General features: G+C 40.7%; 1 protein-coding gene and 1 long non-coding RNA gene across 2 annotated transcripts; both read left to right on the top strand.

Annotated features, from left to right (window-relative positions):
• The first annotated feature begins 41 nt into the window (after positions 1 to 41).
• LOC132209353 (ral guanine nucleotide dissociation stimulator-like 1) lies at positions 42 to 19,938 on the top strand. Its single transcript, XM_059644478.1, has 12 exons — positions 42 to 141; positions 753 to 880; positions 3,024 to 3,239; positions 5,607 to 5,662; positions 6,498 to 6,570; positions 9,109 to 9,195; positions 9,759 to 9,791; positions 11,632 to 11,783; positions 13,511 to 13,570; positions 16,059 to 16,233; positions 17,990 to 18,077; positions 19,931 to 19,938. The coding sequence occupies exons 1-12, from the start codon at positions 135 to 137 to the stop codon at positions 19,936 to 19,938; spliced, it is 1,083 nt and encodes a 360-aa protein (XP_059500461.1). The 5' UTR covers positions 42 to 134.
• Positions 19,939 to 20,976: 1,038 nt separating this feature from the next.
• Positions 20,977 to 27,149, top strand: LOC132209359 (uncharacterized). Its single transcript, XR_009445453.1, has 3 exons — positions 20,977 to 21,089; positions 23,824 to 23,938; positions 26,869 to 27,149. It is a non-coding gene; the product is annotated as an uncharacterized LOC132209359 (long non-coding RNA).
• Positions 27,150 to 27,462: the final 313 nt, after the last annotated feature.

A 27,462-nucleotide genomic window follows, 5' to 3' on the forward strand; every position in this document is an offset into this window, starting at 1 on the left:
GTCAAGTTCCAACTTACTCTTGTCTCCGGAAGGTGCTTTCCTACTTGAACCAGACAGTGCCGGGGTCAGATGCTGAACATCGGGCCCAGAAACTCCTGAGTCGGTTTTTGGCGGAGGAAACAGCGGAGAAAGAGATGTTCAGTAAGATTTATAATTATGTTGCAAAAATGTGGCTTTAATTCAGGGTGCCTCCCTACAAGTTTGTGTGCGGCTTGGCCTTCTGTCTCAGGATTTAGTTCATTTTGGTTTCCTTTGACAAGCTTCAAAATTACTCCCAAATTTTTGGGTAAACGAAGTTAATTAAAATTATTGCTGAGTGATTACCCCTGTACTACATGATGTACAAGACCAAATTCTGCATAGAATTGATACTCTAATATGGTCCGATAAGACCCAGCAGCATGTAATGCGACTTTCTGGACAATTTCCTTTTGAACTGTTGCCGTCAATGACATTTTATTTTATAATCTGATGTAATAAGTTTGCAAGTTATTGTGAAACAATAGATTGTGATTCGGAAGATCTCCTAAAGCTGGAAATTGGGATGGGAATCTGTCATTAAATACAATTTCTTTTGCAATTGAGATGCTCCCAACAAGAGGATTTCAGTGCAATATCATATTAATTTCACCAAATCTAGATTTAGAAGTATGAATATTAGATAACTATTGTAAACCAATGCATGTTTGTGAGATATTTTAGAGCAATGTGAACTTTGGGCACAAAATAAATGTCTATCTTCACTTGCACAGAAGGCTACCGTAGAAGAGTTAGATTCTATATTGGAGAAGAACACGACCAAACCATTGAACAAGTTGACGAAAAGCTCCTGTCCTACCCATCACGCTTCATTGCAGAGCAGCTGACTTTTATGGATGCTGTGAGTAAACAGGAATCTGGGGCCCAGTCATTCTGAATAAGATATTTCAGTCAGCAGTAGGCATCTGAATCTCTCTGTATTGTTTAATGCTATTACTGCTCCACCAGTCGTTATAACTGAATTCCCTTCAAAATGCAGTCTTCCAAGATGTTAAAATGTGTTGTTTGACGTGTAACTTCAGTATCTCGCTTGAAATACCTGCCAACTAAAACTTCAGCACTTGTCATTTGTTTTGAATGAACGTCATGTGAAATAAGTGACCTGAGAGAGCACTGAAAATCCTTTGTAACTTAGTGTTGAACCTTTACAAAATGAATAGTATTTCAGGGTAAAAGTTTAATTGTTTCATCATAACAGTCACTGTTTCTTCAAGAGTCCACTGATTTTGTTTGAAGTATCCAGTATGGCAATTTTGTTGTTTTCCCAGAATCTTCTGGAGTGGAAGCAGCCACGGGGTATTCCAGTCTCGTCTGCAAGGTGGCTTGATGTCTACCTCTAAAAAATGAGACTCGTAGTTGCTGAATCAAAATTTGAGTTATGTCAAAGTCTGATCAGAGGCTTAGGCTTGAAGTGGAAGTTCAGTGGTCTGTATGTCAGCATTGGGTGTGACTCTAGAATGTAAGTAGTCCTCTAGGTCTCAAAAATCCCAAGCATATGTTAGTGTTCAGAACAGGGGTGCAGCGATCTCATCTGGAAGTGACCACTTTGTCAAAAGTCGGTTTTGGTTATGGGATAAGAGGTAATGGGAACTGCAGATGCTGAAGAACCCGAGATAACAAAGTGCAGAGCTGGGTGAGCACAGTTGCTCCTAAGATGCTGCTTGGCCTGCTGTGTTCCTCCAACTCCACACTTTGTTATCTCAGTTTGTTAAGGGGCAGCTGCTTTTCTGCACAGAGTTCCAAAGGTAACTGTCTGTTTTCACTGCAGTTTCTGTTGCGTATGTGTGTGTATATACCGACTGGCACTTAGAGTCTAATCATGTGACATAATGATGACAGCAGCCATTTTTGGTGGGAAGCAACCTCGTTGGGTGTCTGTCGAGGAATGTAGCTGCTTTTCTTTTGTTGAATCATAGAGATCTGCAGTGAGGGCTGTGAGTCTTTTTTCAAATCAGTGGTTTGACCTGATGAATCTCAAAGCGGTTTTTTTGATCCTCATTGCCAGTTCTTTTTTTTCCCTTTACCGCACAGGTCCAGGGGGCTGAAGCATTAAACAGCAGGAGTTTTATTATGTAGTTTACTGTCGAGGCAGCAGGGTTAGCCTAAGCTATTCCTTGCCGGAAATGATCGATGACATCATTGTGACGTGATCAGACTGTTAAAAGTGAGAGCCCACCATGCTTGCATGAACATGCAACAGTTTCCCACTCGATGGTTTCTGAGCATTCCATTCTATTCCAACCTGTCACAGCCAACTCTGGCTTTGAAAGAGACGAGACTGACAAATTTCTCCATTCTGAATGAGTTTACGGGGATCTGAAGGAACTATTTGCCGGTTGTGTTAACTTTCACTGTTGGGGCATAATTGTTGATGAGAGTTGCTCATCTTGAAGAGGGAGACAGAAGCACATTATGCAATCTGAATGGCCAGTTGCCAAGCTTGGACGTTTGGCAATATTCGTGTTCAGCATGAAACCAACAGTGGGGAAGTGTTGACATTGAGATCTGTTGAACCAACAGAGGGCTGGGCTGCCATTGTGTCTGTCAACCTGCCTTGGTGCGAGAAGTAGACATGATGCAGGGCCACTATACTGATGCCCAGCCTGTCTAGCCTGTGGGCCACCAGGGCTGAGCATCTGTAGCAGTGACTATTGCCAGCAGAGCCGTGCATTGATGGTGTGCGTGGAGCCAACAGTCGGAGTTGGGTGGAGATAACCAGTGATTTTAAATCTAACCTACAAATAGGAAGCAGATGACTGAAAATTCGAGGGTTTTGATCTGTCTGAATAGCCTATGTGCCCTTGTGCATCAATGTGAGTATTATGTAGCCAGTCGTTGACAATATAGCATGCAGTTTTAATGTACAATTGCAAACTAGCAGGACGAATGTACCCATGGACGGACAAATCTTGTTTGTCGTTCATTGCTAAAAACATGGCACGACTGACACCTTTAACCTTTGTTTCCTTTTTATTTTTGATCAGGATCTTTTTCGGAAACTTGTGCCCAGCCAATGTTTAGGGTCCATCTGGTCTCAACGAGGGAAGGAAGAAAAACAGCATCTGGTATCAACCGTCCAGGCCACCATTACACAGTTCAATAATGTTACAAAATGTGTCACCAGCACCATATTAAGACCTCAACAGCTGAAACCACGGCAGAGGGCTAAAATCATTGAGAAATGGATTGATGTTGCCCAGGTACACTATTAGAACATAGAACATAGAACATAGAACAGTACAGCACAGAACAGGCCCTTCAGCCCACAATGTTGTGCCGACCATTGATCCTCATGTATGCACCCTCAAATTTCTGTGACCATATACATGTCCAGCAGTCTCTTAAATGACCCCAATGACCTTGCTTCCACAACTGCTGCTGGCAACGCATTCCATGCTCTCACAACTCTCTGCGTAAAGAACCTGCCTCTGACATCCCCTCGATACTTTCCACCAACCAGCTTAAAACTATGACCCCTCGTGCTAGCCATTTCTGCCCTGGGAAATAGTCTCTGGCTATCAACTCTATCTATGCCTCTCATTATCTTGTATACCTCAATTATTCTTTATTGGTTTTTAGCCTTTGTGACATGTTAAAGTCCACAGTGCATGATACAACCATGGTGGAAGAGAGCAAGCCATTAATACTATGTGTTGATATGTCCAAGGTTTGAAAGCCTCTTGAATTGGCGAGCAGAATACTTTTCTGAATAAGAGTTGAATGCTTCATGGAAAATCCGAGCATTCATAATTTCTGTAGTGCTGGCTGCTAATAGTTCTTGCCTCAGTTTACAGTTGCATTGAAATATTAATGTTTTTTTTCTAATCAAAAATATTTATGTGGATAAAAAAGGCAAACTGATTTCAGGTTTTTACTGGCCCTTCAAAAATGAAGTTAGTTATTGGGCATTACATAGTGTTATTTGCCTCCCTTCCAAGCTGTAATCAGTTTACTAAACAGTGTACATTTTGTTCCCAATGTTCTGCATTCTGTGTGCCCACATGATGGCCCTCCAGTAACTTGCCTGGTTGTCTGTTTCCTATGTGTTTGCCAAAGGAATTTGTCTCAGCATGTTATTCAGCAATCGGGAAAAGAGTGAGGAAGGGCTGTCAGATCTGATACCAGGTTTGTACTTGTCGCCAACATGTGGCATTCCCACTCGTACATTTGGAAAGGATCAGGATAGGAACTGAGTAATTAACTATTTAAGTAAAGGAAGTAATTGATTCTTACTGATTTTATAATCCAAAATTGCACTGGATTTTGCAACAAAACTGTACTTTCAATGTATTTTCCCGTATACACGTGACAACAAAATATTCATTCATTCGTAAGGTTTGGAATGAAAGTTCACAATAATTCTGTTGCCAGCTAATTTAGAGAAGTCTGGTTTGGGTCTTGGCAACACTGCCTGCATCAGTTTTGACTCGTTAAGAGTCTTGAGGCATTAATGGGACCTTGATGGGGATTTGAAAGTCTGTCTCCAGTTTTACAATATGGAGCAGTTCAACCGAATGTAGGCTGAAACCCAGTAGTAGACATGGATGAAAGAGTTCCTGACATATACACTGGTGCTATCAAAGGCTATTCTGAAGAGGAATCGCCACCTTACTTTGATCACTTGGCTGACTTTTCTAGTTCTGATTTTGAGTTTTTACAATAGTTGACAAGGAGTGGCTTCCAAGTGCCCTCCATTACTTCCATTTTACTGCAGCAGCTTTATTTCCCTGAAGCCAGAAGACTCTGGGCTTGAGAATCTACCTGCTGGCCTTAATCAGATAAGGCACTTATGATTATGCCAATTGACGCACCTCCAAAGAAATCCCAAATGGTGTGATCACCCTGCCCCTCTCTGGCCTTCCTCCCCAAGCAGAAGTGGCTTTGAGACCTGATAACAAACACTCGCAGGTTTCCTCCTCGTCTCCACCACACCCCAAAGTACACATTTGGGAGGTTTGATATGATCCAGTTTTCTCCCTACCTCCAACAGGTTGGGCAGGGGGTGGTGGCAAACAGATGAAGGACATTCAGCTGCTAATCTATGTAAGATTAGTTAACTCAGTATCAATAACGTAGTGATTCATAAAAGTAGACCCAATTTCCTGATTTGTCTGTTTTCCCTCGAATGAGTATCTCACGTGACTGGTCCTGCCCTCCTATTCTGTCAGATAATACAACCTGTCATTCATTTATGAGCTAAATGTGATGGATATAACAAAGATGATTACCCCACCTCCACCCCCTACCTTCGCCACTTCTACCACTCAGATGTCCATGTCTCAATCCTACTCATTTTAAGCTCTCCTTTGGTGTCAGTAATCATATCTAATCAGTCACAGGCTGGCAGCAAGTGAACTGAAAAGGTTGTCTCAGAGGGATACAAAATGAATATCAAGGTTTGAGTTGCCAAGTATCATGGAATTCTTTCCCTCAAAAAGTTTGTTTGTTCATGCTGTTATTTTATCAGCGAACATTTTCTGATAGAACCTTTTTAAAAAGTCTGAGGTGTTGGGTAATGGGGAGTCACTGCTTTTTCCACAGAACTCACGGCTTTTTTTCTCTGACAGGAATGTAGGACTTTGCAGAATTTCTCGTCAGTGCATGCAATTACCACGGCATTGCAGTCGAATAGTGTGTTCAATTTGAAGAAGACTTGGGCAGCCGTATCAAAGTAAGTCATTGTTCAGAAAGAGCCATGTAATTTTTATTTAATAAATATGAGGGAGGAAATTGCAGGTTTGACCTCCAGGTTTACTTGCACAAGTGATCCTCACACGCTCGGTGCATTAACAGGATTACCAGAGGCACTACAGTGCAATCCTAACAATTGGCTAATTGGCAGAATCTTTCATTCTTTCACGAAGGAGCGAAGAGTTAATTTGTTTAAGTGGAAAAAGAAAACTGTTTGGCAACTTGAAATATTTAACTATCGTGTTCCAAAACTGATCTGCTGTTGGATGGAACGTAACACAGTTTCCTGTGGATATGCTGTGATGGGGTGATATAAGCCAGAGTGGGATACTAAAATACAAAGACAACAATTATTTTAATCTCCCAAGAAAGCACTCTATAACACTTTGAAGTGCACACCTGTAGTTTATGTTCGTGTGCCTCAGACCATTTGATCATGGTTGTGTTTTTGTAGGCAGCTTGGGAATGAAATCTCTCTTGCTGCAATGAGATTCACCAAAGCTACTGCTCTCAAGAGCTTTTGCGGCACAATGGCAGTATCCCCATCCCTGGGTTTCAACAATCAGGGTTCAAGTTCTACCTGCCCCAGAGATTGCCAAAACATTTCTGAACAATTTGGTTAAAATAACTGTACTTATTGTAAAAATGCTTCACTGCCATTCACTGTCTGTATTACTTGCTTATTTGTCAGATTCCGTATCAGCTGTTTGTTATCTTGACTCTATTCTGTCAAGAGTAATTTGTCTCATTCTCTTGACTAGGAGCAGTAAGATAACATTTGAAGACCTTTCAAACAATGAAGAAGATAACTTTATAGCAAGTAGAGAGCTGCTAATGGAGGTAAGGTGTTGCACTTGGCCCAGTGTGACTATATTCAGGGCATGATCAATAGTTTCTCGTAAAATATCTGCAATGAACTCAGTTGGTGGCTGAATGCATACAGATTCTGTCAATCAATACTGCAACAGGAATATATGTATTGCAGTCCAGGTGGTCTGGCTTGGCTCAAGTCTTCCAAGATTGTTTTGTCATGATTCTTATAATTGCTGATGATATTGCAGTTAACATTTTTTTATCGACATCTAATTTGGTTATACTGCAGTGATGCAGCCTTCATAGATTATCTTTCTCAGTGTTCATTATCTTGGAAATTTGAACTGAAGCAATGCCTATGATGCAGTGATGCAGCCTTCATAGATTATCTTTCTCAGTGTTCATTATCTTGGAAATTTGAACTGAAGCAATGTCTAAAGTGCGATATGTGCCAATTTCTTTTTCTTTTGCTTTGTACACTTCAAGGGCCTTGTAATTAATAAAAGCCAAGGCAAAACATTAAGAGATTTAACTGGTTCTCATAAGTGTTTTTACTCAATTACCATGTCTTCCTTTTATTGTTCTCTGCAGTAAGATCTATTTGCTGCGTAGGAATGGAGAGATATTCATATCTCTTTGTTCAGTATTTCAGACATCAACTATCTAGTTTCAACTAGCTTGGACGAAAACTGACAAGTTTCTAGCCATTCCTCCTCACTCCTTTTATCATGCTCTTTGTCCACTCATTTTGCTCCTGAATTTGACAAAATAACAAAATAATTGGTCAGATATAAATATTTTGGTGCCACTTTACCAAACTAGTTGTCCAGCTCAGAAAGTAGTCAACGTTTTCTTATTCTCTAAATCATTCTTAGATGGAATTGAAACACTTTTAAGCTGGTATTTGAAGGGGGAGAAATGCAGTAATCATGCTAGCATGTTGTCAGTTTGACAGACACTCCATTTTTCAAACTGCTCAATGTTCCAGTTGCAGAGAACTATCTTTTTACATTGCTTTCCAGATGTTTGCCCCAGAATTTCTACTGCCTTGCTGTCACACTTTGTTATTGTGTGTTGTGATTGGTGCACTGTACAGAATTTCAACATATTTTTCTGATCTAGATTGAATCTAAAAGTAGGTTTGCTTTTATAATCAAAAATGTGTGCTCTGCATGATGATTGTTTTTGTGGTGCAAAATTCTGTAAGTATACAGGGGAAAATGTGAGTTCATGATTGGACAGTTGTATAACTTCCATAAAGCTTTCTCCCAGATTATGCAGTGAATTACAGTGCATGGTTTGCTAATCTTTCAGCATCTTACACAAATGTGCTTTGGCAGTGGTGCAGGGCACCGCAATAGTTCTTGCTGTGAGTACATTAATGTTCAAGACACAAAAGCTCCAAGTATGAACAGCAGGTTCACAGATGACACAAGAATTGGAGCGGTAGGAAGTAGCAAAATGCCTTAGTTTCGAGGCACACATTGTTCCAGCTGTGGCTCAACTAATGTTATTTACAGTTCCATCATTACCCCTTTGCTGTTATATTCAGGCAAGTATCCAATATTTTACCAACTTATCCACAGGTCCTCCTGCCTTCAAGAATATGTTTATGCACCCACCAAGGTCCTTCTGATCCTCTGTCATCCAGACCCAAAACATCAACTTTCCTGCTCTTCTGAAGCTGCCTGGCCTGCTGTGTTCATCCAGCTCCACACCTTATTATCTCATTGAACATATATTCTCCTGACTTATTAGACCCCCAAAATGCTTCATCTCACACTTTTCTGGACTGAATTCTATTTGCCTCTGTTCAGGCCTTCTAACCACCCCATATGTGTAACCCGAGAGACTAAGGCTTTTTGCTGTTTACAACCGTCCAATTCTTGTGTCATCTGTGAATCGGCTGTTCATGCTTGGAGCTTTCGTGCCTTCAACATTAATGTACGCACAGTAAGAACTATTACTGTGTCCTGTGGTATGCTGCTGGATGAAAGCAACAAGTTGCCGAAAAGCCCTTCAAAAATCACATTTACTTCCTGCCACAAACCCAATTTTAGCTCCAATTTGCCAATTCGATGTATCTCCTAGGCTCTTAGGTTCTGAACCAACCCACCAACTGAGACCATTAAATTATTTCTTCGGGTAAGAGAGGTGTCTAATGAAAAGACATTGAGAAGAATTATATTCTTGAGTTTAGAAAAAAATGACGTTTAAACTTTTTGAGACAAAGTTTTGGAGATCTGGTGAGGTAAATTGTTTTTATCTTCAAGCGAAATTGCACATTGCGTAGAAAATTTCCAATCTCCAAATGATGAGGTTACACAAATATTGAGTTTGGTTTCCAGTTCACAGATGAGGGATCAAACGTTGAACTTGCCTGGCCTTTATAGATCTAACTTTGCATTCCACTGTATAACTGTCTAAAATTTTGAGTCCTAAATTTTGATTCTAAATAGATTTAGTTGTATGATCAAGGGAATAAATAAGACATGGAGTAGTAATTTTGAGAAATAGGACAATGAGTTCACAATGGATTAAACAACTTCACCTCTCTTTTTCTAGGATATAGTTCAGGGAATTGTGCCGTACCTGGGAACTTTCTTAACAGAATTTTCAGCGCTGGATTCGGCTTTCCCGAATTACCATTCAGTAAGTCTCTCTTACAAGATTTGGATTCCTTATTTGCTGATGAGCGCTATTATTATGGTTTCATTGCAAGCTGCTTATAGATGAGAATCAAAGCAATTAAAAAAAATGAATGAGTTTGATCAATAATCCCAATCAGAATAATTTGATGCTTTGTGCTGTGAATCAAACAATTTGTAAACAAAGGAACATGCAAATCACTTTGCAGTTAATTGAATATGGGTTTAGTTTTTCAAAAGGTTGGATAAATTGCACATCATTTTTATTCTGTACAGGTAAATTGGTTACCTGGATGTCACTGCCTATTGAGCAGTTGAACAGCTGAGAATGTTTTCAGCTTGGTACTGATCTACTTGACTGGAGCAAAGGGCTCTATGTAGTGTCCAAGATATGACCTGGTGGTATGACAGATCATTTGTGATTGGCCTTTGACGATATACTAAAACGGAACCAAGTTTACAGAGCTTGTATTTCACTTCTGATCTTTTAAATTTCATGATCTTGTAGTACTGTTTGACCTTTGTACATTTGAATTAATTTTCTTTGTCCTTGTCTATCTCTTACAGAATGGCTTGATCAACTTTGACAAGAGACAAAAAGTTAGTACTGAAACTTGCACTGTACAAAATGTTTGGAATTGTATGAAAGGGGAAAAGCATGCTTTTCAATCTTGTGCTGCTTTATTTGCTTGATGGGGGTGTAGGGGGAGTCCCCAACTGCATCCTAAATGTATATGGTCACTAATAAATCCAATAAAGAATTAAGGAGATGCTTTGTTGCTCAGAGCAGCCAGATTGCAGAAGCTGCTGCTACCAGGACTCGTTGAGAGGATGACCACAGATGTATTTGAGAGAAAGTTAGATGTCAGAAAGGACACAACGGCATATTTAGAGTTTGAAGCAAGGTGGGAGAGGTGTATAGATCAGCATGGAGCAGTTCAGTCAAATAGCCTGCTTTTGCGCTGCTAATGTGCTGCAATTTACCTTTGAACAGTCACAGCCATGTACAGGATATGCTAGGCGTTATGTGAATGAAGATGTTGTTCAAAAAATCTCAGTGTCATGGAAGCTATTTCATTATTGAAGACACTGGATAAACAATCTCTCCATGTTAGTATTTTCCTTTATATGAGAGGCATCATTTCGTCATGGGATGTCAGAAATTGAGGGAGTGCACCTGTTTGGATGCTCACTGACTGGGCAGTATGTTTTACTCCATATTTCTGAATTTGGTAATACCAAATTCTCAAACATCCCTGTTGTCATGGCTACTGTTGAGGGTATCATCAAATCCCTATAGTGTGGAAACAGGCCATGCAGCCCAACAAGTTCACAGGGCCACTCTGAAGAGGGTCCCACCCAGACCCATTCCCCATGTCTAACTCACTGAAGCTAAATATCCCTGGGCACTACGGGCAATTTAGCATGGGCAATCCACCTAACATGCACATCTTTGGACCTTGGGAGGAAACCAGAGCACCCAGAGATAACCCACTCAGATTGTATTTTCATCTTGTACTGCAACATTCAGCAGGCAACCTGAGAATATGAATTTGAGAGGAATTTGACCTTATGGCAAACAATGAATTCTTGCTTACAGAGCTGTAACTTGAGGTCCCTATGAATAGAATAGGTTCCGATCAGAAGCAGCTGATGCTGAATTTGCCAAACTGGGCCATGTGATGTAAAATCAGCTGGGTGGCAAAATAGGCATCCAACACTGTGTGACTCCAATTCACCAGCTCGGAATGTAATCTGTCAAATGGTCCGCCATTTGTCGTGGCTGATGTGGATGTAGTGAAGTGTTTCTTTTCACTGACCTGTTGAAAACTGGCTGGCACTTTACAACTTGACAGTAACATGTTGTCAGAGTTTGACTTAGAAAGGTCTGCCCCTTTTTACATCTCAAATTGTGACAAGATCTAACCAAGAAGCCACTGTGGTTGAAAGAAAATAGTCCAGTCACCTCGAGCTGCTCATGGTCCATTCAATTTCATGGTGGTGCAACCTTGAAAAATTAACTGAACATTTTCACCGTCTGTCTTGGTATCAGTTACTATAGATCAGTCACTTATTTTGTACTTGGCAGACTTCCTTTTGCTTGGATGAATGATCTTTCATAACATTTCTTGTCTTCACCCTAAATCAGCTTATGGTTCTTAAGTGAAGCATATTTTAAAAATAATCCATCTTTGAAGCACTGTTTTGGGAATTAGTGTCCTGAAACCATCCTGGATAATCTGTACAGAAATTTATCCTTGAAAAGGCACATTTGTGTCATTTACTTCCAAAGCAGAAATACTTTTGTGACATGATGTCCTGTGCACTTTGAATAAAGTTATCGATGCTGTTCAAAATACCATGGACTCGGATTTAGCAGGAACAATTATAGCAGTTTAAACTTGCTTTAACAGCTCATTATTTATTTGTGTTCTTTCAGGAATATGAAATAATTTTGGGTATCAAATCCCTGCAGTTTGCTTGCTCATCTTACACCCTTCGTCCAAACGAGAATTTTCTAGACTTGTTCTTTATGCAACAATACTTAAGTGAGGATAGCGAGTACGTAACTGGTATTGTAGGAGTGTGCAGGTAAAACAGTTAAGGGTTGTGTGTGAAATCTTCTCTCGTTATAATTGCTGTTTAATGCTCGTGAGCTGCCAGTTTATTTATTGTCTTTCTTTTCCTTGCTTTCAAAGTTTTGACAATGAATTCTGACCTATGAAGATAAAGCCAGTTGCTCAATGAATCAATTCTGTTGTGTTGCATCAAAATGTGTTTTATTGGTCTATAATAGTGCAGAGTATACTGCCACTAAGCCAACGATTGCAGGAAAATGCAAAAAACTTGATGAGTGACCAATTTTAGCAACATGTCCAAGAGCTCCTATTGTGGGTGCATCTACAAATCCAGATGTAAATTGTACCAGTTTTGAGAAATGTTTCATTTCCTTCCAATTTCTTTTCAAATACATAATCCTATTACTAACATAAAATTAACAATAACCCTACACAATTGGTCAGCATTTTAAAGTATCTTTCAATGGTTGCCTAAAAACATCATTCCCTCATCTCGAAATGGTCACAGTATATTTTTAATAATGCAACCAAAAATAATTTCCAACTAAAAAAAACCACTTTGCCATTGCTGGACCAGAGTTGATGAAGGAACCAGATTATAGATCACTGAAACTAATTTTTTGTTTTGACAGAGCAGGCTTTGTAATAATTACATTGTTTGAAAACAGTTTGCTTCTTCATAAATTGGTGGGCAGAAGTAATTATTTAAAATGTACCTGATGTATCAATTTACATTCCTGCTTTGAAAAACAAAGCTCACTATTAAGCCCATCCTCAGGTTATGGATGACCATGTGCAGCAAGCACCTGGCATTATCGTCAATTCAATCAGTGCCACCGTCAGTATTGGGCCAACTTCAAACATGGCATTTATTGTAACAGTAATTACAAAATGTTACCGAAATTCACTTTACATGGATCATAAGTTATATTTAAAGTTCTTTTGGACCTCTGGGATAGTTTGGTTGCTTTTCGGACAGATTGTCTGAAAATATCAGCAACAGAAAGTCTGGTCAAGAGATATACTCCTTCGTTTTACTTTCTCCGAGATGTGGCATGTGTTGTTTTAGTCACCTGAAGTGACTGATTCATGACCACCTTTCATTGCTTGACATTGTCTGTACATTCACATGACAGTGTGGATGAGGCCCAGAGAAACTCCTGTATAACTTTACAACCTATTGTATCACCTTCGGCACTGGAAGTTTGATTCTCATGTTTTCCAGTTAACTTTTTTCAAGCCCAGTCCTTGTTTTTTTTCTGTACCTGCTGTAGAAGTTCGAGCATTTTGTTCAATTCCACGTGTTCTGCAAAAAGACTGAGGGGGTTATCGTCTTGGTAAAAAATTACGCAAAGGAACCGCAGATGCTGGGAATCAAAAACACAAAGAGAAATTGCTGAAAAAAATTCAGCAGGTCTGGCAGCATCTGTGAAAAGAAAGCAGAGTTTTCTTTCGGGTCTGGTGACATTTCTTCAGAACTCTTGTTGTCTTGATCTGCTGTTCATAAAGCAGAAAAGATCGATGTGCCTACAGTGAGAACTTTTGTCGCTATTAGTCAAAGTAATGTTCAGTGTTCTCCTGCCTGAAAACACGTGCCTTTTGCAAACAAAATTATCATTCATGCAATTTCAATTCTATGTAAATGATTGATTTTGCCATTAATAATAAAAATATTGAACAAAGGCATCTGATTCTTTTTAAATGAATCTTGTCTGAAAATGTTTATCTGCCACCCTGCAGCTCCTCTGAACTCGAGAAACCGCCAAAGCCCAAAAAGAGTGTGTTTAAACGCCTCAGCTGGTAAGTATCCCATGTTAAGCACCGCAAATATCTCATTATTTCCTTTATTACCTGGATGAATGGACAGAAAGATAAGTACATCTGTTCCTTGACAAATAGAGACATTTGATGTGTGGTCATTATTGCTTCATTGGAGTGAGATTTTTTAGTAACTGGTTGAGTAATTTGAGACGATGCAAGGAGTGGTGCTGTTATTCTCACCTCGTGCATGTGTCTCGTGTAGACTGATTGATAGAGATTCTTTGCTATGACCATGAGTGTAGAATGTGGACCTGTGATGAGCTTGGTATTGCCTAGCAATTCTCATTTATCCACTGAGAAGTTTCTGCACCATGGCTAAATTTCACCAGAATAAATTTGTTTATGAGAGAAAAGTAAGCAAAAAAGGTGTTACAGTGAATTAAATTTGCATATTTGTGGGCCTGCATAATGAAAACTAGCAATGTTTAGCAATTTTGAGTGAAAAATCAGATTTGTGTTCCACTTTGTGGGTCAGCAGGCAGCAGAAATATCTTCTGTTGAAAAATTATCAGACATGCTTCTCACATCTGAAGCTCCACCTCAAAATTACTGTCTCAATGGAGTCAAGTTAGGTAAAGGGGAAGCACAACGAGATCTAGGTGTTCTTGTACATCAGACAATGAAAGCAAGCATGTAGGTACAGCAGGCAGTGAAGAAAGCTAATAGCATGCTGGCCTTCATAACAAGAGGAATTGAGTATAGGAGCAAAGAGGTCCTTCTGCAGCTGTACAGGGCCCTGGTGAGACCGCACCTGGAGTATTGTGTGCAGTTTTGGTCTCCCAATTTGAGGAAGGACATTCTGGCTATTGAGGGAGTGCAGCGTAGGTTCACAAGGTCAATTCCCGGAATGGCGGGACTATCATACGTTGAAAGATTGGAGCGACTGGACTTGTATACGCTTGAGTTTAGAAGGATGAGAGGGGATCTGATTGAGACGTATAAGATTATTAAGGGATTGGACACTGTGGAGGCGGGAAGCATGTTTCCGCTGATGGGTGAGTCCAGGACCAGAGGACATAGTTTAAAAATAAGGGGAAGGCCATTTAGAACAGAGTTGAGGAAAAACTTCTTCACCCAGAGAGTGGTGGATATATGGAATGCTCTGCCCCAGAAGGCAGTGGAGGCCACCTCTCTGGATGCTTTCAAGAAAGAGATAGACAGAGCTCTTAAAGATAGTGGAATCAAGGGTTATGGGGATAAGGCAGGAACAGGATACTGATTGTGGATGATCAGCCATGATCATAATGAATGGTGGTGCTGGTTCGAAGGGCCGAATGGCCTACTCTAGCACCTATTGTCTATTGTCTATAAAACTCAAATCTCTTTCCATGCAGGTGACGTGAAAGTATGTGTTTGTGTTGTTGTGCATACATGTGTAAAGACTCCAAAGTTATTGTTTTTGGTAATTTTTCCTGAGTTGGGGATATTATCTTATATTTCTGTTCAATAGGTAAGGACTGACCAGAACTCAGCAAAGTCAGATTTTCCACCACCTACCCGTGTAGAGTTTCAGAGAAGCAAAACCGTGCCTTGTTGCTGTGTTGTGCCTTGCAGTGATCTGGAGTGTGACATGTGACTATTGTTATATAGAAACCAAGAAAGAGAAGGGAAACACTTATTCACTTCCTGGGATATCTTCTCTTTACATGAGTGTGGAGGTTACATGGATGTGATTTAGGCTTCCGTGGCTTAATTGTGACTCTCGAAGTGCAGGCATTCAACATTGCAGCATTAGTGTGCAATCTCACATTTCAGCAGCCATCTGCTCTTGCTCCCTGTACTATTTAATGCCTAATATACCAACAATCGGGATTTTCAGTGTGGGAATTTTTTATCATGCCATCTGCTGTACTTCTTTTAGGAGTTTTGGAAAATTTTCTATGTTAATCATGCAATATAAATGCAAATTGCTGAATAGAAATCCTAACGTTTGCAGTACCAATATACTGAAGGCCACATTCAGAGTTCACTGTCGTACCTTACAAAGTGTTGTGTACAGTTTTCTATCAATTATCAATGGTGTTACTTTGTTTTACGTTTTATTTTTAATAAACTGCAGCTTTCAGGAAGAAAATATGTACACATTAGCATGTGGCCAGGTTGGGGGAAATTTTCCACCCTGTGGGTATTCAAATCCACATTTTGCCTTTCATAAGATTGAGGTTGATAGCAGGTTGAATAACATTGCAAAAAGTCCAGATTCTTGTGCCATTCAAATATGCAAACATTATAACCTATTCATATACTCCCTAACTGTTAGGCAATGTAACAATGTTCAATACTAGTAATGCGAGCTCTCGGTATGAGTGTGCCACCATTAATTTCTCACAGGTCAAATGTGGCTCACATCAAACGTCTGGTACTCACATCATCAGTATACCTTCATTCTCGTTAATTTTTTTTAACAGTTTGTCTGGAATGCAATGACATTTCCATATTTTTGTTGTGTCCCCTTTCCCTTGTGCAGCCTGTTTTCAAGGAGTGGTGTTAAAGTACACAACACTCAAACTAAAAGCTCTGAGCAGCGAGCAACCCTTCAGAATGAGGATTCAGACGACAGCATTACCGCAGCCAGCATTTTATCTGATTCCGGCCACTTGGAAATGGAAGAGCCGAGCGCTTCGCAAAAAGCGTCAGAAAAGGTGAGACAGTGAGGCACTCATCACGTAAAATATGTTGTTCTCAGAGACTCTGGTTTGCCTAATAATGTCCAGACACTTTTTCTTCTTTCTTTCCTTCCTTTCTTCTGCCTTCCTGCCGTCTATTATCCTGACTACACTTTGGCAGTCGAGAGGATACAAGGGTACTCAGTGATACCGTCCCAGCCACTGGAGCTGGATGGCTGCCTAGCCAAACTCCTTCGCCTTTCTTTTAAGAGCTATTAGCCGAATAGCCATTTTGATGTTTCAGCCAGACTGAAATCCTTAATGTGAATGCCGTTCCACCAAGCATCTTCATAACTGGCTGCTGCCAGCAATTTTCCATCCCAGGTCCCACTTGCCAAAGTTGGGTCACTTGCTTTCAGAACGAAGGCAAGACAGCTGTGCCGCTCCCAGCAAAATTCCACCTTTGTGCTGGTTACTGAAGCATTTGATTCCAGAAAAGGTATTATTCGTTCACAAAGTGAGAGCTGATTTTTTTGGGTTTTTTTTAGTTGTGCTGTTGGCTTTGATTTGCTTAGATATTTTATATGATTTTATACTAATAGCCAAAATATTTCATCTTTAATTATTCACAGCATGTTTAATTTCTACACAGTAAATTTTAGTGCATGGGGTACATCTGTCGCAGCTTGAAGTGCCCAGTCCACAAAAACAGTATTTAGAGTATGTTGGACAGGTCTTGATCCAGCAATTGCAACAAAGTAATGCAAGTCTCTGCATGGAGTCCTCGTGACTGCACGTTTTGTTTTTCTTCAATATTTGGGCTTTGAGCTGTTGCTTAGTGCGTTCTCTGCTGAAGACCATTGTATCTTGGGAGATTATCAAAGTTGTGTTATGGTTATTGTTTATAGAATATGTCTAGGACTTGTCCCAGGGATATTTTCATAATGTATTTCTCTAAGAATTGGGCTAAGTATTATTAGGTCACATTTGGGTGTTTTGGAGTGGTAATTTTTTTGTTTCAATATACCCTCTTCCTTTTTATGGATTCTCCTGTTTAGTGTTGTGACTTCCTGTCTATTAATCATAAACTGAGAGCTGCAGTGACTTGGATGATTTCACTTCTGGTTTCTTTAGTTCTCTGCTGTATGTGGTTTGCTGTTGCTGTCTGTCTTTCTTTCTGCCAGTGGTGCTGTGCCGCACACATTCTGACCTGCACAATGCACTGGTTGGCCCATTCGCAGTCACCCGCAATTCATAAATGTGTTTTAACTTCAAACAGTGTAGTTGTATTCAAGATTTCTGTGCGTAGCAGGGTGAAGTGGGCAAATAAATATTTATGTAAGCATGTTCACATACTGAGTGCAAACTGAAACCCCGAAGGGTTTATCTGACAAACTTAGAATTGAAGCACCAGTTTACATGGTCAAGTGAAATGACCACAATGTTATTGTGCTGAAGGAAACTAATTAGTAATTTATGGGTGTGCTCTGTACTGAATTGTTGATGTTGACTGAACAGCGAGTAAACACAAGCGGGAGTATAATTCCTCAGAAGTGTTCTATAGTGGTAGAGGAAAGAACTGCAAGTAAAATATTTCACAAGACAGCAACGACCAAGAATTCATGTGCAACTTCATGTTCTTGCAATTGAGCTGTCCTGCGCAGAATGCCTTCACCTTTGTGGGCAGCAGGACAGCATATTTTGTGTAATAATAAATATAACTGGAAAGGGGGAAGTTTCTAATATGCAACAATTGACAAACATCTTCTTAAACAAAATAATTATTCCACAGTCATTAAAATCCATGGATACTGTCTCCTCTGGAGGTTTATCCAACAGTGGTGCACCAGCAAAACCAAATTATGACACAGCCAAGTCTGGTAGGCGTGCGTGTTTGGGCAGCTGCTGGTGTGCAACACGTCGGAGGGACAACCGCCAGAATGAGAAAAGCTGCCTCATCCGAGTCAGATTAGAGGAGGACAGAGCACAACAATTCAAAATGATTTTGGTAAGTCCCTGGACTGGTTGCTGTCGTCATGCTCGGTCCAAATAATTGCCGTTGCTCTCTGCCAGTATCGCAAGAGGAATTTTTATCCCAATTATTTGTTGCCATGCAGTCATATTCAGTGTGTATTTTCCACATTGCTGAAGCCTTTTTTGCTCTATGAGAGTGCTTTGACCATCATTTTGATCCAGTTTTGTAATGCACTAGCAATGTTTAGGTTTTAGGCCTGAACACATTTTCCTTGCATTTCTCCTTTAAGTGTACATGGCAAGGTGCAGCACTCTGTTGCCCCATTTTGGGGACTGGCTGATAACTATTGAAGAGGAAATATCACAAATTAACACGCACCATTAACTGTACAATAAATCAGCAAGGAGGTACCAGATCTTCAGTTAGCTGACCACAGGCACTTTGGTCCATCTGTCAACTAATCGAGTAATATTAGCAGAGCCATTGAATATTTCTTTCCTGACTTTGGCTCATGTGAAATTTAAAAGCCTGGTGCATGGAAGAAAGCACATCAAAAATGGGTTAGAGAAGAGTGCAATCCAAAATAGAATAATTACCTGCTGGCGAGTTCAGGAAAGCCAAAGGAATGTTGGCAAAATTAGAAGGCACATCGATTGTTTTGTTTGATCATTTATTTTCCTTCAAAGGATCAGTCATACTCTTTGACTGTGGCTCCACAGATGTCAGGGTAATGTGTGGGAAATTGCTTCTGGTACTGAAATATTGTTAAACAAACAGCGCCTCTTTACTCTGGTAAAGAGAATATTTGTTAGCTTGTAAGTGAGTTGGAGATGGGGCAGAACCAGCCTAAGATCTGAGGTAGGATTTGGATAAGCAAATGGCAAACAGCCTATTTAAATTGGACATCTATGAAACACAGAAAACAAAATTCTCAACCAAAATGACGAAAATGTCTCCTGCTGAATGTGCAACAAATTGTTGCCCACAAACACAGTCATGAGAGGCCAACTAGAGAATCGTGGAATGTTATCACAAAGCAAAAAAAAAACTTTGGCTGATTGTGTCTGTGCTAAATCTCAATAATAAGGAGCTAAATTCGCCACCCACCTCCCCCACCACCACCACCACCACCATTGCCCTTTTTACCCCTGCCCTGCAAATTTTGCTCCATGTAATTATTCAGTCGTCTTATGAATATAATTTAATCTGCTTTAACCACCTATTCGGATATTGTGGTTGGAAAAAGCAGAATTTTTTTTTTGCTTTTGCTCCCCACCTTAGATTTTGTCCTTGGTACATAGTGTCAGAAGGACCAGTAAACAGTTTCCACCATTTACTTTAGTTAGCCTGAGCAAATGACTGTTCTTCATGATTCTATGTTCTAATCCTTACCCAATTTTGTGTCTATACCGCCACTGCCCATTTCATTCCACAGGCTTCCATTTTGCTTGCACACTTGTGTGGCACTTCATCGAACATAGAAAATCCAGTGTATTACCAACTAATCACTAAAATCAGTGATTAATCATTTACAGTGTGAGCGTACTGAGTGGGAAAGGTATTGGTTATTCAAAAAAGATCACTTCAGGGGATGTTAGTTAATGTAAAATGACAAGGTGTAGAGCTGGATGAACACAGCAGGCCAAGCAGCGTCAGAGGAGCAGGAAGGCTGATGTTTCGGGCCTAGACCCTTCTTCAGAAAAATAATGTAGTTAATGTAATCTCTAATTGTGTAATATTTGACTCTGCCACTTACAGAATTGTAGAGACATACGGAACAAAATATCCCTCCAAACTTTTCCTATTTATGTACTTATCCAAATGTCATTTAAACATTGTAATTGTGCCTACATCTGCCATTTCCTCAGGAAGTTAATTCCACAACTTCTGTTATATTTTTCAGATTTGTTGTTCATTAATATATTTATTATGGTCTTTGCTTTTGAGTGCATGGCAAAAGTAATTTTTTTAGCCATGAACTATAGTGCAATTAAAGCAGAATTAAGTATGAGTCTACTCAACCAGAAAACATTGCAGTTCTCCAGAAGAAACAGCAAATTTTCTAGTTTATTTCAATTTCCAGGTCATTGCTCAAACTTGAGTTGAGAAAAGTAATCTCCAAATTTAACATAGAATTCAACAAAAACAGACAATTGCCCAAAATGTGTCTTTTCAATGTCCTGCCTATTAAATATTATTCCTGCACAGTTTACAATTGATTGAATATTTTTTTTTGCACTGTCTTTGAATCGCAAATTGCTAAATGTCCCAAACTGCGAAAACAATTTTATGAATCATTTTATACGAATAAGCACAGCATTAGGAAATGTCAGACTTCATAAACAACATTGAGCCATTTGCTGTAATGACAATAAATGTTAAAAGCAGGCAAATGGGATGGGGGTTTTGGGTGGGAGGGGGTGGAATTGGCTTATTTAAATTATGAATTTCGTAACGAGTTACTTGCTTCAAACTGACTGTATAGGTAAACTTGAGCATTGGGCTCTGTTTCCAATCAAATTCCAACCTTTACTGTTCACAGTTTATGCGTTATGGAGCATCGACGGCATGTTTAACAACAACTGTCCTTCCAGTTATTATTTTATTCATGTAACTTGTACAGATTTTGGTGTAATGTTCCGATTAGTCTTCTGGGTGAAAGCAGCTATGTTGAGAAGCCCTTTGGAATTTGAGGCTTTACTGTGTGTGTGTGTGTGTGTGTGTGTGTGTGTGTGTGTGTGTGTGTGTGTGTGTGTGTGTGTGTCTAATGCATTAATGAAAAGTGAATATTGTTTTAATTAGGTGACTAATCAAGATCGGGTTTCCGAAATCTTCCACAAAGCCATGACCATGCTCAAATTTGAACCCGAGCGTCCTCAGGACTTTGATCTCGCACAGATTATTGAATCAAATAAAGGTGAGCAGTGGAAATTGCTTCAATTTAAGTTAGAGATAATGAGAACTGTAGATGCTGGAGAATCCAAGATAATAAAGTGTGAAGCTGGATGAACAAGGCAGGCCAAGCAGCATCTCAGGAGCACAAGTGCTGACGTTTCGGGCCTAGACCCTTCATCAGAGACAGGGATGGGGTGAGGGTTCTGGAATAAATAGGGAGAGAGGGGGAGGCGGACCGAAGATGGAAAGAAAAGAAGATAGGTGGAGAGGAGAGTATAGGTAGGGAGGGGATAGGTCAGTCCAGGGAAGACGTACAGGTCAAGGAGGTGGGATGAGGTTAGTAGGTAGGAAATGGAGGTGCGGCTTGGGGTGGGAGGAAGGGATGGGTGAGCGGAAGAACAGGTTAGGGAGGCAGAGACAGGCTGGGTTCGTTTTGGGATGCAGTGGGGGAGGGGAAGAGCTGTACTGGTTGTGTGATGCAGTGGGGGGATGGGACGAACTGGGCTGGTTTTGGGATGCGGTGGGGGAAGGGGAGATTTTGAAGCTGGTAAAGTCCACATTGATACCATTGGGCTGCAGGGTTCCCAAGCGGGATATGAGTTGCTGTTCCTGCAACCTTCGGGTGGTATACTGTATCCATTGTACCCGGTGTGGCTCCCTCTACATTGGGGAAACCAGGCGGAGGCTTGGGGACCACTTTGCAGAACACCTCCGCTCGGTTCGCAATAAACAACTACACCTCCCAGTCGCGAACCATTTCCACTCCCCCTACCATTCTTTAAATGACATGTCCATCATAGGCCTCCTGCAGTGCCACAATGATGCCACCTGAAGGTTGCAGGAACAGCAACTCATATTCCGCTTGGGAACCCTGCAGCCCAATGGTATCAATATGGACTTCACCAGCTTCAAAATCTCCCCTTCCCCCACCGCATTCCAAAACCAGCCCAGTTTATCCCCTACCCCCACTGCATCACAAAACCAGCCCAGCTCTTCCCCTCCCCCCACTGCATCCCAATACCAGCCCAGCCTGTCTCAGCCATCCCTTCCTCCCACCCCAAGCCGCACCTCCATTTCCTACCTACTAACCTTATCCCACCTCCTTGACCTGTCCGTCTTCCCTGGACTGACCTATCCCCTCCCTACCTCCCCACCTATACTCTCCTCTCCCCCGCCTTCTTTTCTCTCCATCTTCGGTCCGCCTCCCCCCCACCTCCCTATTTATTCCAGAACCCTCACCGCATCCCCCTCTCTGATGAAGGGTTGAGGCCCGAAACGTCAGCTTTTGTGCTCCTGAGATGCTGCTTGGGCCTGCTGTGTTCATCCAGCTTCACACTCTGTTATCTTCAATTTAAGTTAAATCAGTTTCTGAATGGCATAACCACTGCAAGGGAATTGATATTTTCTTCTGATTTCACCAAAAAGCTGAAGATATCTAAATTTGTAGAATTGAACATACCCAACTGTGTTCAGCAGGATTCAACTCTGAGGAATATAAAGCCAATAAACAACTAATATCTGCACCTAATAAAAACAAATTATTCCATCTGATTCCCCAAAGCCAAATCAGAACAAAGAACCGCAAATGCTGGAAATCAGAAACTGCTGGAAAAGCACAGCAGGTGTCACAGCACTTGTAGAGAGAAATCAGGGTTAGTGTTTCGAGTCCAGTAGCCCTTTTTCAAAGCTACTCACATATTGAGTGAAGGATGCACATAGGAGTTGGTTGTGGCATTAAATCCTGAATTACTCACATTGCTTTGTTCATTCTTATTTTAACTGGTTATTCCAAAATAACTGTTTTCTGTTGCTGAAATTAATCAGTTCTTCCCCTCTTTTGGCCTGTGGCTGAGACCAGAAATATGGGTGGGGTCGCTGCTGCCAAGTTGCTAATCTGTCGCAACCCTCCCCCCACAATTTCCGGGTGAAAAGTAGAAACGAGGACTCATGGGTTTAATTCTGCTGTGGTTTAAAACGTGCCATCCAGGCTGTGTTAAGCAGAATGCCTTATGAAAATGAAAGGTTCCAGTGCCTCTGCAGCATGCTATCCCTGTCAGTTTTCACAGAAAAGAAAAATCAATCCCCTGGATGCAAGCCTCACTGACAAAGCTGGAATTTATTCTGCATCCATCACAGCCCTCAGAAAATGGTCATAGGCTGTGTCACTAACTCGTGTTTGATTCAGGTGCCCTCAGTGGTGTTAGTTCCAAGATTCCAATCTAATGCTGAAGGAGAGGATAGCTTTTCTCAGTGTTTTCGCATTGATCACACTGCACCTTTTTGTGTTTGATGCTGGTATCAGCAGAAGTGACATGTAGCTGCTGGGTCATTCGTGAATCAATTGGGGTTTTGCGTTGTTCTGTAGTAAGGAAAATCTGACATCTTTACCTGGGCTGCTGTATGCTGACTCTTCACAGCCTCAAATGTGGCAGAATAAAGCCACTCAATTGCACAAACTGTCATGAAGAAGGCATGTGCCATCGGACAGCGAAGGGTTTGAAATGGATTTTAGTCTTGACCAACAATGCTCATTCTGAGAATGGGTCTCAGGTATAATGGTTTTCAGTTATTGAGTTTACCTAAGGATGGTATAACTCCAAGACTTTCTCTTGTGTTTTGTAATACGTTCTGAATCCTTGCAGTACATTTGTTCCAGCCATTGATATTTCCGTACCCAGGAAGCAGTTGGACCTGTGCACAATCAATATGATGAAAACACGTGTGAATAATAATGTGCTTTCCCTCTGCTTTTTCAGTGCTCATACTTCCGGCCGATGCCATCCTGTATTACGCAATGAACAAGGAAGTGAATCACGACTTCATCCTGAGATTCACTGAAAGAAGATCTTCATGTCTATGCAAGTTTTAGCTGTAAGGAACATAATGTTTCATGAGACTCTATTGGATCTAAAATCTCTGCTCAGTATCAAAAACCCTGCAATATATGAATAAATTACTTTGGCAGTTTTCTACTTTAAATTATTGGACAATTTGGAGAGAGTGACTTGACTTCAGACAATTGCTTAACATTAACTTTTGAGTCCAGTGCTTGTTTGTGCTTTTCAAACATCTTGCACATCAGCTATTTTTTCTGGAAGGCTGGAGAATTGCACCCTGCCACCGGTCTTCTATGAACATCACAGTCATGTTTCAATTGGTTGGATGAGAAAAGGAATCTTTTACGTATCAATCTTGTTGACCAATTGTGTTTGAAGTTGCCTGGTTTCCTCAATGGTTGTTTGGTTAAAAAGCAAACCAGCCATTTGGTCAGCCAATGGCAGGATGATGAATACTTCAACTGAAGTGTTTGGTTTGGCCTTTAAACTCTTCAGCACTCCACTCCTGCCTTCAATATTTTTATTTCTCCAGTGGTTTAAACTAATTTGGAGAGAATGCCATTGATATGCCTTCAACAAAGGGCAACTACAAGAAATAATAGAGTTGTTTATTACTGCCAGTGATATTGCACTTGTTTGAGACCTTAACTGTTTTTACTTAATGTTCAATTTTACAGAAATTTGATATAAAATTATTATACGGGCTACGTAGTGCGACCAAGTGTGTGAGAGTGAGATTATGTGAGTGAGATTGTGAGAGTACGAGTCAGACCATGTGTGTGAGTGAGTGCCAAGTCAGTGAGAGTGAGTGAAACTGTGTGTGAGTGAGTGTGTGAGACTGTGGGAAGTCAGAGTGAGACGGTATGCATTAGTGAGACCGTGTGAGTGTGAGTCAGAGTGAGCTGATGTGTAAGAGTGAGACTGTGTGAAGTTAGAGTAAGACCGTGTGTGAGTCAGACTGAATGACAGTCAGTGTGAGACTGTGTAAGTGATACTGAGAGTTTCTGTGTGAGTGGGTGTGAGAGAGTGGGACTGTATGAAGTCAGTGAGACTGTGAGTGAAAGCATGTGCGTGAGTGGGACCATATGTGTGAGTGAGACTGTGAGAGAGAGAGTCAGAGTTAGATTGAGAGAGGGCGAGTAGGAATTTGTATGTGAATGAGACCATGCATTTGTGAGAGTGAGACCATGTGTGTGACTAAGAATGTGTGTGTGAGTGAGAGAGTCTGAGTGGGGCTGTGTGTGGGTGGGGCTGTGTGTGGGTGGGACTCTGAATAAGATTGTGTGAGAATGTATGAGTGAGAGAGCATGTGTAATTGAGTGAGTTTGAACAAGACCATGTGTGACTGAGATTGTGAACTCAGAGTGAGATTGTGTATGAGTGAGACTATGTGAGTGTGAGAGGCAATGTGTGTGAGACTGAAATTGTGGGAAGTCAGGCAATACTGTGTGTGTGAACCTCAGGGTGAGACTGCCTGCGAGTGAGACTGCGCACTCAAAATGAGACTGACTACAGTGTAAGAGACAGCCTGTGTGAGTGAGACTGAGTTGGTGTGTGAGAGTCAAGATTGAGCATGTGTGTGTTTGAGCCTGAGTTTGTGCGTGTGACACAGTGAGTGAGTGTCTGTATGGGAGTGAGTCAAACTACGTTTGTGAGACTGTGTGAAGTGAGAATGAGACTGTGCAAAGTCAGTATGGGACTGTATGTGTGAGACTGAGACCATGTGTGAGTGAAAAAGTCAGAGTGAGGCTGTGTGTGAGACTGATGTGTGTGCGTGAGACTGTGAGGTTGTGTGAGTAAAACTGCAAAATCAGCGTGACACTGAGTGAGAGTGTGTGAGATTGTGCTTGTGATACTGTGTGAGACTGAGTGTGAATGAGACTGTGTGAGAGTGTGTCGGAAGTGAGTCAGTCCATGTCTGTGAATGTGTCGATTATTTGTGAGTGAAACTGAGTGTGAGTGAGGCTGCATGAAGTGTGAGTCAGACTGACTGAGTGTGTGTGAGTGACTATAACAGGCTGAGTGAGAAATTGTGTGTGTAAGTGTGAGACTGCGAATGAAACTGTCAGAGTGTAAGAGTGAGGGAGTGTGTGTATGAGAGGATATATCTGTAAAGTGCATACCATCTCAGGGAAAAAAAAACTAACAAACTAAACATTTATCCAGAACGTTCGGTGGGATGATGAGTACTTCAGCTGGACTGTTTGGCTCGGCCTTTAAACTCTCCAGCCAACCTTTTGTTTCCAGTGGTTTTAACTAATTCTGGATTAAAAACCCACTGAAATGTTTTTAACTGACTGCAAATGCAAGAAATAACAGCATTGTTTATTATTGCCAGTGGTATCGCACTTGTTTGAGACTTTAATTAATGCTCAGCTTTATAATGAATTTATTTTGAATTGTTATATTGTGAGATGTGCGCGCGTGTGTAAGAGAATATATATTTGTAAAGTACAAACTTTACAAATATATATTCTCTTACACACGCGCGCACATCTCACAATATAACAATTCAAAATAAATTCATTATAAAGCTGAGCATTAATTAAAGTCTCAAACACACAAACTGTTCTGGGGATAAAAGGTATTTAAAAGATGCACAGGGGACCAGATCACCTCAGACATGAATACTGTAAGACACTTGTTGTTCCTAGTTTATCTGCTTATGTTCCATTACTCAGATCTGTCATTATTTCAAGTGGGTCTCATTGGTTAACAGCCTAATCTGAAACTCACTCATTGACCTTTTCATCTTCATGCAACCACATCTCACATGCAGGACAGCGTTGGTTATGTATATTCACTTTTCAAATGGACCCAAAACAAAAATCCAGTCAAAGTAGCAAAATAGCAGGAATTTTTAACAATATTTGAGACTCTGTTAAATTCACAGTTGCACTATGTATAAATTAACACCAGGAACAACAAGCACTTTAACATTTCTGGCATTCCTTTCTTCCACAGGCAATGTTCGAACCTCCTTCCCGATGTGAATAAGTGAGCTCTGGTGAGGAAGGACTTTAGAGAGCTCACTGCCCTGATTTTTGAGAGGTTGTATGTATTTTATTTCCTTCTCCTCCTGTAAATCGCTTGGTGCTCGATATAGGATTCACTAATTTGACATTTACACATAACTACTTTAAAACTAAAATGGTTCAACATCGAGGCTTTGCCAACAATACCAGCCACAGATAAAAGAGGAAATCATCTGAGTTCTTTGTCTAAGTTTCATTTCTAAAAATAGTGTTCAGTAAATGTTTTTGATGTTCTTACATTTGTTTTAAATTAAAAAACTTAAATTGCTATCTTTTGTTTCATTCTTTTGAAGTAGAAGACAAATTCTGGGCTGATGGAGTATACTTCATATGGAATTAGTGCTGCCTCACTAAATATAAGCTCCTATCAGCAATTTGTGTTGAGAGCTCACCTCCACGAACCAGGTATCTGGGGCAATTGACAGCCATAATCCTAGAGAGCAAGGCAGGTACCTTGGCACCACGCAGGAAATCTCCATTGGTGGGGCAGCTGATGGAGAAACTGGTTGAACAAATAATGGCT

The sequence above is a fragment of the Stegostoma tigrinum genome, unplaced genomic scaffold, assembly GCF_030684315.1.
Source record: "Stegostoma tigrinum isolate sSteTig4 unplaced genomic scaffold, sSteTig4.hap1 scaffold_89, whole genome shotgun sequence".
NCBI lineage: Eukaryota > Metazoa > Chordata > Chondrichthyes > Orectolobiformes > Stegostomatidae > Stegostoma > Stegostoma tigrinum.